Source organism: Mytilus trossulus, chromosome 8, assembly GCF_036588685.1.
Source record: "Mytilus trossulus isolate FHL-02 chromosome 8, PNRI_Mtr1.1.1.hap1, whole genome shotgun sequence".
NCBI classification, from domain to species: domain Eukaryota; kingdom Metazoa; phylum Mollusca; class Bivalvia; order Mytilida; family Mytilidae; genus Mytilus; species Mytilus trossulus.
The window spans coordinates 66,110,861-66,126,212 of NC_086380.1; the positions used below are offsets into that span (position 1 = coordinate 66,110,861).

Sequence of the window (15,352 nt, forward strand, 5' to 3'; positions counted from 1 at the left end):
TTCGGTGTGAGCCAAGGCTCCGTGTTGGAGGCCGTACTTTAACCTATAATGGTTTAATTTTTAAATTGTTATTTGGATGGAGAGTTGTCTCATTGGCACTCACACCACATCTTCCTATATCTATAGTTATTTTTAAATTAAATTTCAAAATATCCTTTCTTTGCCTTTTCCCCTTCTAGGAGTGGGTAATAGCAAAAAGGTACTTACAAAAACAAATCTTGTCATTTAAGGTATCAATGTATATTCTTGTTCTGTCATTGAAAGGTGTAAACTTTCCACTTGCACAATACACCACTGTACATTCAATCATGGACCATTCCCAATACAACTGACCACTCAAAATTTCTCTTGCCAATTTCACATTTAAATCAAAGAAGAGTGGCACTATTCATAATTACCCGCAATGTAACGTGTTTCGGAGGACTTAACAAATTTAACTACGTTTTTTTTTCTAAAATAGAAAAATATAAAAACCATACAGCATTTCTCATGCACCATACACTGTTCCCCATACACCATACACGTTCAATTTGGTCAATTTACACATTTCAAGGATTGTACTATAAATTTCATTTTTGCGCTTACATTTCTTTTCGCACCTTTCCTGTTGTTCACACCCATTGGAAAAAGGGAAATCCCGAACATTTTAACCACAGGTCTTAAAATGCGATTTTTGTAAAAAAAATTAATATAACACTGAGAAGGCTACCATGCATTAAATTGGTTCCTGGTTTGGGAGATACATAATTTCAAACATTCTCGAATTCCTGATGTTAAATATAACAATTTATAGTAAAAAATGTAGAAATTTAAACGGTTCGTGGAACATTCAAATATGTAGATTATTTAAGTCAAATAGTTCGTGAAATGTCTTCATAGATGTTGGTCAGCCCATTCTTTGAATGCATTGAATGCATCAGTCTGTAATCCATCGTTCATTCCAAATGACTGAAAATATGTTTTGCATTTTTTTCTGTCCAAATCACGTACTAAACATTGGCCGAAAAGCTGTTGTGCCTAAAATTGTAAAAAAAACATTTTCTTTTAAAAACATTTAGTAGCCATGTGTGCCATACAAACTGCATCATTTGTTGAAAACCCCTGGATACGATCACGACCCGCTGTCTTAAGACAAATTTATGAACGATTTTTGTCAATTTTATGTGCTTCTTTTACAAATGTTCACCTATTTGAAAGAATTCAATCAGTAATATTTCAGAAAATAAGAGATATAGACATATTTTTATTTTATTTTTCAGATATAATTTAACAAGCAAGTTGCATGCAAAATTTTATCAAAATCTGTTACATAGCCCATTTTTTTCCCACTTGAACTTAAAACCTGTCCTCGTCCAGAATTAGATCGAATTAGATAACATATGGACGCTAAACATATTGTTTTTGTAATAGAATATTGGGTGCACCGGCAGATTTTTATATTAATCTTTTGTTCCTGGCAAAAAAAGATTTTTTTTCTCTTTTCTTTTTTTTGAGGGGAGGATTTATGTCTTACGTGCTTCAACAAAAAAATAATTGATGGCCAATACAGCTGCATTTTTTTTTTAAATTGCAACTAAAAAAATAAAATGCCAAGACGCTTGATTGTTTTATTGACCCCATATTCTACTTTGTTTAATCTATTACTACATATTGAGACAAAAACGTATTTACTCACATTAGTAATTCCTTTCCGAGCAAGACTGGTTTTTGTCACTGTACCGATTCCTGGCACCTTTTCTACTCCTATACCTTGCATAGACCTGCACACAAAACTAATATGTTTCGCTGTTGGTGTCACCTCTTCAAAAGACATGTATTGTTTTTGCATTTTCGTTGCCATTATGCAAAAGATGATTATGAGACGCTGTAATTAAAACAAACACACGTGTGTTAGACCATTGGTCACTGATTATAGCTATGGTCAATACATGTACCTTATCGATATTTATTCCATTCCTGTTAAGTTCTGAAATTACACAATTTTTTAAACCAGTTGAAGCTATATTGGTCTCTGTTTAAGCACTGTACTGTGCTTTGTTTTTGCAACACTTGACCCAAACTGTTTTTGGAACACTTGACCCAAATAGGAAGTTGCCTAAATGACTCCCCCCCACCGATCGGACTGATAAGCGATAAGTTGTTTGTGGTTGCTGTGCTTTTATAAGTTCAGTGTATTATCAACTATACTTCTCAACCCGAACTTGATTATGTTGTCTGCAATCGCGTGAGATTGTAAAGGCCGTAATTTGGATTTTATCTAAAAGTATTTGTGACCGACAAAATAGTTAAACTGATACAGTTTTTTTTAAGTATATCATCTACAAATCATAGCAAGTATCTTTTCGGTCAAAAACTGGTTCCCTGACCTATATTTGTTTGGCTCTGGCAACGAGAGGGACTCAGATACCCGTATGTTGCAAGGGAGAGAACCACCTAGTGCTAGTTCATTTATATAATACTTTAATTTTGCAAGTGCATAAAATATATATTGTGCGTTACAAAATGGAAACGTTTATATCAAACCAATACGGAATAATAACCGTGTTGCAATTATATTTCACTTAAGTCCCTCAATAAACCTGAAGTTACTGATATATTTTATGCTAATAACGTATATAGTGCTTTAACATTAGCAATCACGCACGGCATATCCAGAGTAAATGAATACTAAGGGAACGGAAGAAGTCCATTTTATTTAAGGACAAATTTTGTTTATTAAAGGTTCATGTGTCATGTTTTATCGACTCGTCTTGGACATGTTGAACATACATGAAATGTTTGCCACTGGACGTTAGACAAACAACAATCAATCAATCTTCTTTTCATGAAAACAAAAATGCGATGACTTAACACCTCTTCTTTTATATTGAACCGGCCGTCCGCCCTTTAATCGACCAACAAGATTCGTTCTTAAAATTTATAAAAACGCTGACATCGAAATACACTGCGTGTAAACACACGAAGGGGTAATTAACTTAAATTACAAAAAAAGTTTAACTTTTGTGTTAATTAAGACCACCGTGTTTCATCGTACAGCGGATATAGGTACTATCCAAGCGGGCGTGTTCGATTTTGATATTACACGGTAACGAAAATCTTTGTTTTGTTCACATAATATCAATTTGTACTTCAATCTAAACATAAGTGCTGTTTTAAGAAATGATTTGGTCGTAGGTTGATAATTAGAGATGTCTCATTATTTTCCCAAAACAAGAGGGATGACTAAAACATAGAACATAGTAAAAGCATGTGCAAATACCTGTCAAAAGAGTTGGCCCTCGTCTCATCCGATATAATTTCCTATTAATTGTAACTCTTTTTCTGATAGAAGGTTTAATGTGTGAGTACAATAAGTATAGCAGTTCCAATAATTGACATTAAATTCTTTTATACATTTGTTATTTTTCGATATTTTATCCCTAAAGAAGCGTTGTGTACGGTGTTTAGCTGACCACATACATTTTTATGTACGGTGCTTAGTTAAGTTGTTATACACCGTACGCAAACTTTTTTTTATAATGGTTTATTACCCAAAAAGTTTTAAGGAATGAGTGATCGTAAGTAGGTTTATGATTGGTAACAAGTACTTTTGCCCTGTGTTAGGTTTCTTTCAGATAAAACATGTAAATGTCTCAACAGCTGTATCGAAATTGAAAGTTTGTGTTGACATTCACAACTATTTGCGCAAGTACAATTTAATTGTTCTTATTAGAATATCAAAGTTGTTTTAAGAATAGGAAAAAGTCGATGCGAAAATTATTTGGGAGCAGGAATTTCAAATATTGAGAAATGTACATTGAATATTGATAAAGCAAAACAAAGATTTTCGTTACCGTGTAAGGTCAAAATCGATCATGCCTGCTTGGTTAGTACCTGTATCCGGTGTACTGATGATACACGGTGAAGACACGTCTGCCTAATTTTTAAAAATTAATAATTACACAAATTCTAACATATTAACATATTCTGTTTGTGCCTGTCCCAGGTCAGGAGCCTGTAATTCGGTGGTTGTATTTTTTTTTTATGTGTCATGCATGATTGTTTTTTGTCCATTATTTTGTACATAAATTAGGTCTTTAGTTTTCTCGTTTGCCTTTTATAGTTGACTATGCGGTATGGGTTTTGATAATTGTTAAAGACCGTACTTGTTGATTTCTGTCTGTGTCATTTGGTCTCTTGCGGAGAGTTGTCTCATTTGCAATCAAACAACATCTTCTTATTTTTATATATATATATCGTATCGAAGAGGAGAGTAATACTACAAATATTGAAGGTCAGAATACAAGACGGTCTGCTCGATAATTAATCTGTTGCCTCAACAATCGACAATGAAAGTAGTCTGAAAACTATCTTTCGACAAAATAGATGAACTAAACTTCCTATCATGAAGCTTCTTCCATATACGTAGAAGAAATTAAAACTTTTCTCTTTATACAAAGGGGATTATTATATAAAAGAGACGACAAAATAGATGAACTAAACTTCCTATCATGAAGCTTCTTCCATATAGTTACGTAGAAGAAATTAAAACTTTTCTCTTTATACAAAGGGGTGTATTATATAGATCAAGACGTGGTTATCTTCGAGACAACTCATATTAAATCGTTTATGGGAGATTTTTATATGAAGTTAGGTGTGATTGACAATGAGACAATTATCATCAAGAGTCTATATACAATGTACAAGCTACTTTACTTTTACAGCATAAACACGGTTGTCATTCGGTATTTCGGGAACAACTGTCTTGAAATAATACGTTCCTATTGTCAATTATTAAGACTTGATCGTGAAAGATCCGGTATGGGGTCGTGAAGTTGACCTTATTGAGAAAAAAAATCTAAATTTAATCAAACCGTTTCATGGTAGTTTAGCGTTTTTTTTTAACTCAGTAACTTTATAGCTACCATCACCATGTTAAAAAACTACTCCTGATGTCAGACTAAGTTAATTGTAACACGGTGTTACACCACTGTCCTAGGTAAGGGAAGGGTGGGTTGAGCGCTCATAAACATGTTTAACACCGTCACATTCTTGATATGTCTGTTCCAAGTCTGGAGCCTGTAATTCAGTTGTCGTTGGTTCATGTCCGTTATATTTCAGTTTTAGATTAAGTATTAGTTTTCTGAATTGAATTGTTTCGTATTTATCATGTCGGAGCCTTTTATAGCCAACTTTATGATATGGATTTTTCTCTTTATTGAAGACCGTATGATTGCCTTTGCGTACATCCAATTCATTTAACTCTCTCTGCAAGAAGAACGCGAAATAAAATTGTCATTTCATGATGAACGAACAATCAAAAATTTCCTGCACGTTGATCTTTTTATAGATTTCACGAAACACGGTGAATAACGAACCTTTTTCACTGCTGCACATGTGACATGAAATAAATTGTCAAAACACGTTGCACGAAAATAATCCTCATTTAATTCTGAGGAGGCCTGGTATATTTTTTGAAGTCACCCCCCAGATTATTTACTTCCAACTTAAAATTTGCCGATATCTCAAAAATAAATTCCATTTCTCATACAGATCAGGGCCAGAAAACTTATTCCTCTTCGTCAAAAAATTGACACAAAAACGTCATCCTTTTTGAATGAAATAGATCCCTGAAATAATTTTTGAAAAAAAAGGTTTTTCCAGTTTTTGGAGAATACATAATTTGTGTTTGACCCTGAAAAACATGTTTGTTTCACCCTCAGCTGCCACTATATGTCATATTATATTTTTTTAGGCGTCAAATTTAAAGCAAAACAATGAAATATCCTTTCATGACATCATTATCATAATTATTTAGACTAATAATGACGTCTTGAAAGGCTATTATATTGTTGAGGCGTCAAAGCAAAAACATAAATAAATAACCTTTCAAGACGTTATTTGGACTACCCCTATTCAAGATGGTTGCAGTAACCTTGAGGTGTCAAATAAGGTCAGTAGGGTCAGAAATGAGCTAATTAAGGGTTTTGTCTATAATTTTTAAAATTTCTATTTCATTGGGATAAGTTGTTAAGATATTCACAAAACGAATGGAGCAGGTCGTATTTGTATTGAAAACCTTTTTCTTTTAAAAATTGCTCCAATTTCGAAATATAATACTGCAAAATGTTAGATTTACCTCACCTGTCCAGACGCTGCCAACAATCTTCAGCGTTATTGTGAATTTGAGACTGTTTTGATTGGACAATGCAATTAGGGGTGTTCCATTATTCTAAAAATAAACGCTTCGCACATTTTCGGGAAATGGTTTATTTTCAAAAAATGTCATTTTATTTTCGAATTGAAATGTCGATATAGTTATAGTTTGGAACACAACGGGACCCGTTGAAAAATTACAACAGGTTAAATGTCTTAGGTCTAAGACTCTCACAGCAGGTTCAGTTGGTTTTATTCATTAAATAATATGACATTCTGAGATAGGGAAAAAAAGGGGGGGGGGTGAATTTTGAAAAAGAATAACCTGACCTGGGCAGAAGAGAAAATTAATGACTTGACATAACTAAGGCAGCAACCATTTGATTTTCGGGGGGGGGGGGGGGGGGGGGCTATGGATATTTTTTGAAAAAAAAGGTTTTTCCAGTTTTTGGAGAATACATAATTTGTGTTTGACCCTGAAAAACATGTTTGTTTCACCCTCAGCTGCCACTATATGTCATGCTAAAATTGTAAGAAAAAAATTGACCGTTTTTCGCCAAAAAAAAGTTGTCTGGAAAAAAATCCATAGCCCACCACCACTCCCTCCCCCACTCCCGAATGTCAAGTGGTTGCTGCCTTAGGAGGAAACTGAATATCTTGCAACATAAAATGTAAGTCTAGCTGGAGGATACAAATGACACTGAGAAGTGATCTCATGTTTACTTCATGTATACTTGGCAGTACTGTAAATGTGTATGAAAGTGAAAAAAAAATCACCTTTTTTAATCCCACCTTATGATCTCAAAATATGTCACATCTTATAAATGAAATTCTGCATTTTGTAAAAAAAACAAATTTTATTCATTTGAAAACAAAAGTTGACAATATATCGACGAATATATACACATGTATTAGGGTTCCGGTGAAAAAAGTTCCAGTGGAACTAATTTCACAGGAAATATGTTCTTGGAGAACTTTATTCACAGACAATTTCTATGTAATTTGTTCCATCTGTATGAAATAAGTTCCACACTTTACCTGGTGAAATAAGTTCTGGGTTGGTGAACATTTGTTCCTTGCCTAGTGAAATAAGTTCCTAGTCTGTGAAATATGTTCCACTGGTTAAACAAGTTATCTTATATATTGAGCGCTTGTCATGCATCAGTGAGTTTAAAGCAATTATAAAAAAAAACATGTATTATATTGATAATGTAATAAATTAAAAGAAATTCAGAAATCAAAAAATATAAGAATTAACTGCAGTGTTTTTGAGAATATATACGACATTGAAGCAAGTGACAGTCCCATCTGAAGCAAGAATCTCTTGCACGCGTCATGCTAACTATGATATCCATGTACTTTCGTATAAATCAAACAAACTAGAAAACAGCATTCAATTCAATGAACAGCAACAAACCCGTTTAAACTAAAATTGAGAATGGAAATGGGGTATGTGTCAAAAAAAAAAAGTAGATGAAGAACACCAAAAGTTCTTCCACACAGAGAGAAAATTCCGCACCCGGAGGAGGGCTCCAGCTGGCCTCTACACAAAAATGTGTACACGTTAAGTGAAAATGGACGTCATACTAAACTCCAAATCATACAAATTAACAAAAATGTAGCAAAACATACAAGACTATCCAAGGCTAGAGGCTCCTGACTAGGAACAGGCGCAAAATGCAGCGGGGTAAAAATTCTCAACCCTCCCCCTATAACTATAGCTAATGTAGATTAAACAAACACACAGCAATACGCACAGTAAAACTCACTTAAAAGAAAACAGAGAACGATTTCAAAATAGCTAACAAAAGAAAATAAACAAAATGACAATGATACATAAATTAACAAAGGACAACTAGCAGTTAGTGACATGCCAGTTCCAGGCCGCAATTTAACTGATTGATATCCTATGTCTTCATCATATGAAAATCAAGCACAATCCCTCCCGTTAAAAGTTAAGTATCATATTATCATAAAAAAAATATGAGAAAAACATAACACGTATTATGACAACACGTGGTTTTAGAATAAATGTGTTTATTTCCGATGCAAAGACCAGGTATGAGTGAATCAATATTAATACCAAAATATGTCATCTTTAATGACCTGACAACAGTATCGTAACTATATCCCTTCTGTATTTTTTAAGTCCGTTTAAAGGTTTGGTAAGCTTTGAGGTAATTGTCGACTTTTTGGGCTTTGTAAAGAATATTACCGTAAACAATTGAATGTGAAATACCTGAACGTATCAGATGTCTTCATGATGATTTGAATTTACGAATGATGTCCTTGTACCGACGATAAACTTTAGGAAATGTTTTGATAAGTTTGTGATATCGAAAACCCTGGTATCATATTTTTTTCAGTAAAACATAGAAAAACCAAGTTTTCCTAATTTTAAGAATAATTTACGAATGCCCAGAATCTCTTGGGTAAGAATTTCATGTCTCTTCGTTGTAGCATTATTTATATTTTATACTGTCATGTCTACATGACGTTTGTATGTACGTTACTTGTTCCAATTGTCGTTACCATAATCCCGTTCTCCATTCCCCGAATATGACTAACTGAATTAAACTTATCACCTGGTTTGTACCATCATGAGCAATACGTCGGGCCTCACACGTGGTGCATGCTGGATCTGTTCAACTTCCTGGAACACTTGTGATTATCCTGATTTTTTCGGTGGGTTCATGTTTCTCAGTCTTGTTTTCTATATGATGTTTTGTTTACTGTTGTTTGTCTGTTTGGTTTTTTTTCTTTTTTTTTTTGCAATGGCGTTGTCAGTTTATTTTTTTTTATTTTTTAGACTTTGAATTACTTTGAAGTCCTGTAAAATAAGTGTCATTTCAATGTTATATTTAACATTGCCATTAAATTGCGAGGTTTGGCATGCCACACAACCAGGTTCAACCAACCATTTTTTTCCCTTTAAAAATGTCCTGTACCAAGTCAGGAAGATGGCCATTGTTATATTATTTTACAATTTAACGTTGCGTTTGTTTTCTCTTATTTTTTAGTGTAAATTCACATTGCGATAAGACGTGTCACGGTACTTGTCTATCCCAAATGCATGTATTTGGTTTTGATGTTATATTTGTTATTCTCGTGGGATTTTGTCTGATGCTTGGTCCGTTTCTGTGTGTGTTACATTTCAGTGTTGTGTCGTTGTTCTCTTCTTATATTTAATGCGTTTCCCTCGGTTTTTTAGTTTGTTACCCCGATTTTGTTTTTTGTCCATGGATTTATTAGTTTTGAACAGCGGTATACTACTGTTGCCTGTATTTGATATATTTTGTGTACTTTGGTATATCTCTTTAAATTTTCTGTCTGTATGGCTCTACAATGCACGTTGGGTTATAAGAATATGCTTTAATTGCCATTTTGTCAAAAAATATTCTCTCTTTTATTTTCGATAACTCATATAAGAAAGAACATACTTGTACCCACCAAAGGCTAACGTATTTAAGTAGAATGTATCTAAAATGTGATTGTGCTAAGTACTTTCTCCCATGAGACGAGTTGCGGGGGACATAACAACACCGTCCTTCCGTCTGTGTGTCCATCCTTCCGTCTGTCCGGTCTTGAAAGCGTTCTCATGTGTACAATTGTAATAAGATTTTGACAAAAATGTTTATCAAAAGTAAGTATCAACTATTTTTCGAACAAGCCAGGATTGAAATTTAATGTCGATCAAATATTTCAAAAAGAGGTATGGCCCTTGATTTTTTTTTAAAGATATGATATGAATTTCAAAATAAACGACTAATGCAAGGGTTGTTAATTTGTATGCATGGCCTAGCAAAAAGGCTTTTAAACCAACACACGGAAATATTAAATACACTTGTGAATACTTACAATGTATTGCGACCCTTTATTTGCTTAAAAATGTCTACATTTCAAAATGTTCGTAGTCCATTGTTTAACACAGAGGAAGTCATAACATATTACATTGACACATTTATCTATGGTTGAACGAACATCAGACGAACTAATTTGTTTATCATTCTACGCACCTCATTTATTTTAATTTTTTCCTTAAGAAATGATAAAAACACATTAAATAATCCGTACATGTAACTTCCCGTAAAGTTTAGAACGTATCATTGGCATCTTGTATACTTCGTTCACTAGGATTAATTATTGACCGAAGTAAGTTGATTTGACGTTTTGAAATTAATTGATAGCAGTTTAAAAATTTAAGAGATATAAAATCCTACTGGATTTAAATTGTTTAAATTAAGAATCTATATTATAGACTAAACATTTGTTATACAGTTTTAGATAATCCCATTTCTACAAAAAAGTGATGCTGTTTATCTTTTTCCTTACAGGGAAATATGAAATTTTCAAGTTTATTGCTGGTTGCATTTTTACTTCACAGTGGAACAACTCATGATTGTGTTATCATAAACGGAAGTCATTTCAGAGCAGATTGTCATAATCTAAACTTAACAGATATTCCGCAAGATTTACCTAAAGACATTGAATTCTTGGATCTGAGTGAAAACAACTTGGGAGTTATTGTAAATAAATCATTTGCAAGATACAGCCATTTGAAAACACTCGAGCTTCAATACAGTAAAATACACACCGTTCAACCCGAAGGCTTTGATGATTTGGATAACCTGGTAAATGTATCGCTAGCTGGAAATGAACTGAATATATCGACGGATGGTTTATTTGTATTGAAAAGTATCCGAAATATTATCAACCTCGACTTCAGTTCAAATACAGATTCATCGGTTAAAACTGGGTATCTATTCTATCCAGATACGGCATTTCAACAGCTCACAAAATTACGAAACTTGAGTATTGATTTGTACGAACACCCAGTGTTTGGACCGGGATTTAGATATTTAAAACTCCATTCTATACAATTCAAACGGTGTAGTATCAAGGCTTTACGAAATAATACTTTTGTTTATTTTCCGGATTCAGTAATAGAGCTCCATCTGACGGAATGTAAACTTATAGAAGATAAAAATATCGAAATCAATCTTCTCTATCCCTTTCCGCAACTGTCTATATTAAGTTTATCCGGAACTTCAATATATCTGACCAAAGGACTAGAATTGCTATACCCGTTTAGAAACAAAAGTTTGGAGATTTTAGATTTATCACATATGGTAAAGCCACCGAACTACGACAAACAATCAAGCATACCAGATGCCATCATATTAACAACAGAGAAAACGCAGTATTTGAAAACGATATGCGTCAAAACTCTTGCTTTAGCTGACAACAATATTGTTGACATTCTGCCTCATTCGTTTTTTGATTCGGATTGGAAGCATCTTGACTGTTTGGAACATATAGATTTGTCGGGTAATCGTTTTGGATTTTCTTCCTTAGGCTTCCAAATGAGAAAAACTAGTCCAAAACTTTCGAATCTAAAAATATTTGATTTTTCATATATTCCTCTTAGATATAAAAGCGCAAATTACCTACCAGTGACTAAAGATCTCAAAGCAAACCAGTTTCGATTCAAACACGAAGATGAAAGTTGTTCCGATGCAGCTCATAGTATTCTGACACTTAATGTTCCACTTCCGCCACGGTTAGAGTTTGTTCGTATAACACGTGTTCTTGGTGCACCACCTCTTATCAAACTGAATTTACAGAATACTGCTAGCGTACGATATCTTGATATGTCCTATTATGACGTTAAATGCTTTCCTGTAATCTTTATAAACGAAACAGAAAACAATCTGGAATATCTAGATCTTTCAGGAATTGATTGTGAATTATATTACAAAAACATTCCTTTCTTTCGTGCACTGAAAACATTGATAATGAGAGGATCGCATTTTTATCGGGCAGTTGAGAACAACATTAATTTGTTACTCAATGCTCCTAACTTAACTAAATTAGATTTAAGCTCGAACAGCTTATTTACGATTCCGTCATCGTTTTTAAAGCATTTGAAATCTCTCGCGACTTTACGACTGTCACACAACTATTTAAATAATGTTCCGAGTGCAATTGAAGATCTTCGAAATCTAAGGTCCCTCGACTTAACTGGCAACAGAATTTTTACAGTGTTTCCTAATTTTACTTCGTGGTTTCATTCCCAAAGAACCATAAATACCACTTTCCATCTTCAAATACTTGGAAACGATTTTTCCTGTTCCTGTGAACACCAAGGGTTTATTCGATGGTTAAATACTACAAAGATCACTTTAGATAAAGTCAAATCTTATAAATGCCGGCTGGCTAACGGGTCAAGTACTACCACACAGGTCGTTTTACATAACTTCCATTCATTATTTACTAACTGTTACGCAACGACGTGGTTGTATATAGGAATAAGTATAGTTATATCTGCCTTCATAATTATTCTTCCAACTGCAGTTATTTTTAACTTCCGATGGCGCATACTATTTTTCTTATATAGAAAGTTTCGCAAAATTGTAGAAAGCAATATGAATCTATCGTATGAATACGATGTTTTTGTTTCGTACGGATACAATGGTTATACATGGGTCCAGGGCACATTGATAGATAAGTTAGAAACTGACTGGAGACTTAATGTGTGTCTTGAGGATAGAAATTTTATTGGTGGAAAGTCAAACTATGAACAAATTGCGCATGCGATTTCTAGCAGCCGTCATATCATATTTGTTGTGACTTCCGATTTCATGTCTAAACCATTTGCTGCTTACGAAATAGATCAAGCAAAAGAAGCTAAATCTTGTCGTACTCTCCAGAAAGTAATACTTGTTGCACTGGATATTTGCATCCAAGACATTCCAACAGATTTAAGGTCAATATGGAGTGATGTGTCAGTAATTGAATTGTCGGACAACAATCGTGATGACCAATTGTCTTTAGAGAATCTAAGAACGAGGCTTCTTTTGAATTTTTGAAAGTATATACAGCATTAGTTTTTTTTAAACAAAAGTTTCTTCCATTTGTTTTGTCTCCATTAAAACGACGTGTATATACATATATATTTGCATGTGTATAACACATTATTAACAGATCACATCTTAAATATATTTCTAGTTAAAGTTTTGGACATTATTGTTATATTTATATATATTTATATTGTACAGTTTTTTTACGGGTACTATCAGGATTTGGTTGACCGTTATGGATTGTCAGGGTCACACATGATCACGGATCCATCGTCTTCACCTTGATTGTTGCATTACGAAATGCGACTTTCATCGAATTATCACTTGCATGAGAATTAAGGCGGGTTCTACAATTAAAGCAAGAAGTGACTTATTTGGCCTTTTAAATTTTTTTTATTCGAGCGTCACTGATGAGTCTTTGTAAAATTAAACGAAACGCGCGTCTGCCGCAAATACTAAATGTTAATTCTTGTTTTTGTAATTCGATATCAATAGATAAAAAAACGTATACAATGAAAAATTTGAAAAATAATAAAATACAACTTAACTTAATTTCAGTATTCTTTTTTCTTTGCTCATTATTCTATAGCTTTAAAAAATATTGAATTTTAAACCTGATGCTTTTTGTTATCTATTAATCATGCTTTTCTTTGTCTAATATGTTCTGCTTTTTATTTGTATTGTTGTCCTGTAATATTTTGTTTTCATTTCAATGTTATATTTAACTGTGCCATTAAAGTGCGAGGTTTGGCATGCCTTAAAACCAGGTTCAACCCACCACTTTTATTCCCCTTTAAAAGTGTCCTGTACCAAGTCAGGAAGATGGTCATTGTTATAATATTGTTCGTTTCTGTGTGTGTGTGTTGCATTTTAACGTTGAGTCGTTTCTGTTTTCTCTTATTTTTGAGATAAGACATGGCACGGTACTTGTCTATCCCATATTTATGTATTTGGTTTTGATGTTATATTTGTTATTCTGGTGTTGTATTGTCTGTTGCTTGGTCCGTTTCTGTGTGTTGTTGCGTTTCGGTGTTGTGTCGTTGTTCTCCTCTTATATTTAATGCGTTTCCCTCGGTTTTGGTTTGTTGCCCCGATTTTGTTTTTTGTCCATGGATTTATGAGTTTTGAACAGCGGTATACTACTGTTGCCTTTATTTAAACAGAATTGCTATTCCGTAAAAAAAATTAACTGATATATTTGAAGTCATTGCGGACATTGCTTATTTTCTGTCATCAGTATCTTGGTAGCATATTCTTTAATTTTTGCAGCTATTTTGTATATATTTGCACCCGAATATTCCCTATTCTTTAATTGGTTTGTATTTTTTTCTCTATTTTTAATTATTGTTTTACCGTTACTATATATTCCATAAACCCAATCCACACCCTCGTATCATTTTGTAGTTATCTTTGTTGTTTGTAGTACCAGTGTTCGTAATATCTTTTATAATAATACATAATAAGCATTTCGTTTACAGATTTTAGTCACATATACTATACGTTTTACATAATTTTCGTCTTGATGCATTCCACTACTCGAGGTAAAAAATGGAGATGTTTGCAATTTTTGAAAATCTAGTTAATCTCCGCAACGCTTTCATTTGTGCTTTTCTTAATCATGAATGTCGTCAGTGGTTGTCTTATAACTTAAATAATTTGGCCATTGAAATAGAGGGACGAAAGATACCAGAGGGACAGTCAAACTCATTAATCGAAAATAAACTGACAACGCCATGGCTAAAAATGAAAAAGACAAGCAGATAAACAATAGTACACATGACACATCATCGAAAACTAAAGAATAAGCAACACGAATCCCACTAAGAACTAGGGGTGATCTGAGGTGCTCCGGAAGGGTAAGCAGATCCTGATTCACATGTGGCACCCGTCATGTTGCTTATGTGATAACAAATCGGGTAAATAGTCTAATTCGGTAGGTCACATTCATGAAAGGGAAGGTTACGATGTAAGGAACATATCCGATATCATTTGCGAAACGATTGTTCCATCACGGTCAACCAACTCGTGAAGGCGTCCGTACAATTTACGAAGGTATGATTTCAACTTCATCATTTGGTACTTTTGGTTTAGTAGCTTCCTTAGCTTGTTAGCAACATCCCTCTATCAAAAAAATCATGATAGAAAAAAGGCAAGCCGGGTATATCGTATCAATTGGGAGATTTATACCCCGTATGCAGGTGCTGCTGGAATGTTGCTACTTAGAAATGAAAAGTTCACAATTGGAAAGCTGAAATCATCTCTTTTGTCGTAAGGTAGTGTTTTCAACCGACTCTCATTGTCAATTTCTAGATGTAAGTCAAGATATGAGGCCGACTAAACTGTATCGAATAAGCACT

At 33.7% G+C, this 15,352-nt stretch overlaps 1 protein-coding gene and 1 long non-coding RNA gene across 2 annotated transcripts; one reads left to right on the forward strand and one right to left on the reverse strand.

Annotated features, from left to right (window-relative positions):
* Positions 1–38: 38 nt before the first annotated feature.
* LOC134682059 (uncharacterized) lies at positions 39–6,169 on the reverse strand. Its single transcript, XR_010100772.1, has 3 exons — positions 6,119–6,169; positions 1,676–1,864; positions 39–1,017 (listed from the first exon to the last, which is right to left on the reverse strand). It is a non-coding gene; the product is annotated as an uncharacterized LOC134682059 (long non-coding RNA).
* Positions 6,170–10,221: 4,052 nt separating this feature from the next.
* Positions 10,222–13,067, forward strand: LOC134682060 (toll-like receptor 3). The gene is made up of 2 exons (XM_063541657.1): positions 10,222–10,287; positions 10,470–13,067. Exon 2 carries the CDS (start codon positions 10,476–10,478, stop codon positions 13,002–13,004), a length of 2,529 nt encoding a protein of 842 aa, XP_063397727.1. The 5' UTR covers positions 10,222–10,287; positions 10,470–10,475; the 3' UTR covers positions 13,005–13,067.
* The last annotated feature ends 2,285 nt before the right edge of the window (positions 13,068–15,352 follow it).

What these genes read in the sequence shown, in the direction of transcription:
- LOC134682060 (XM_063541657.1), top strand. Translation starts at nt 10,476, where the DNA reads ATGAAATTTTCAAGTTTATTGCTGGTTGCATTTTTACTTCACAGTGGA.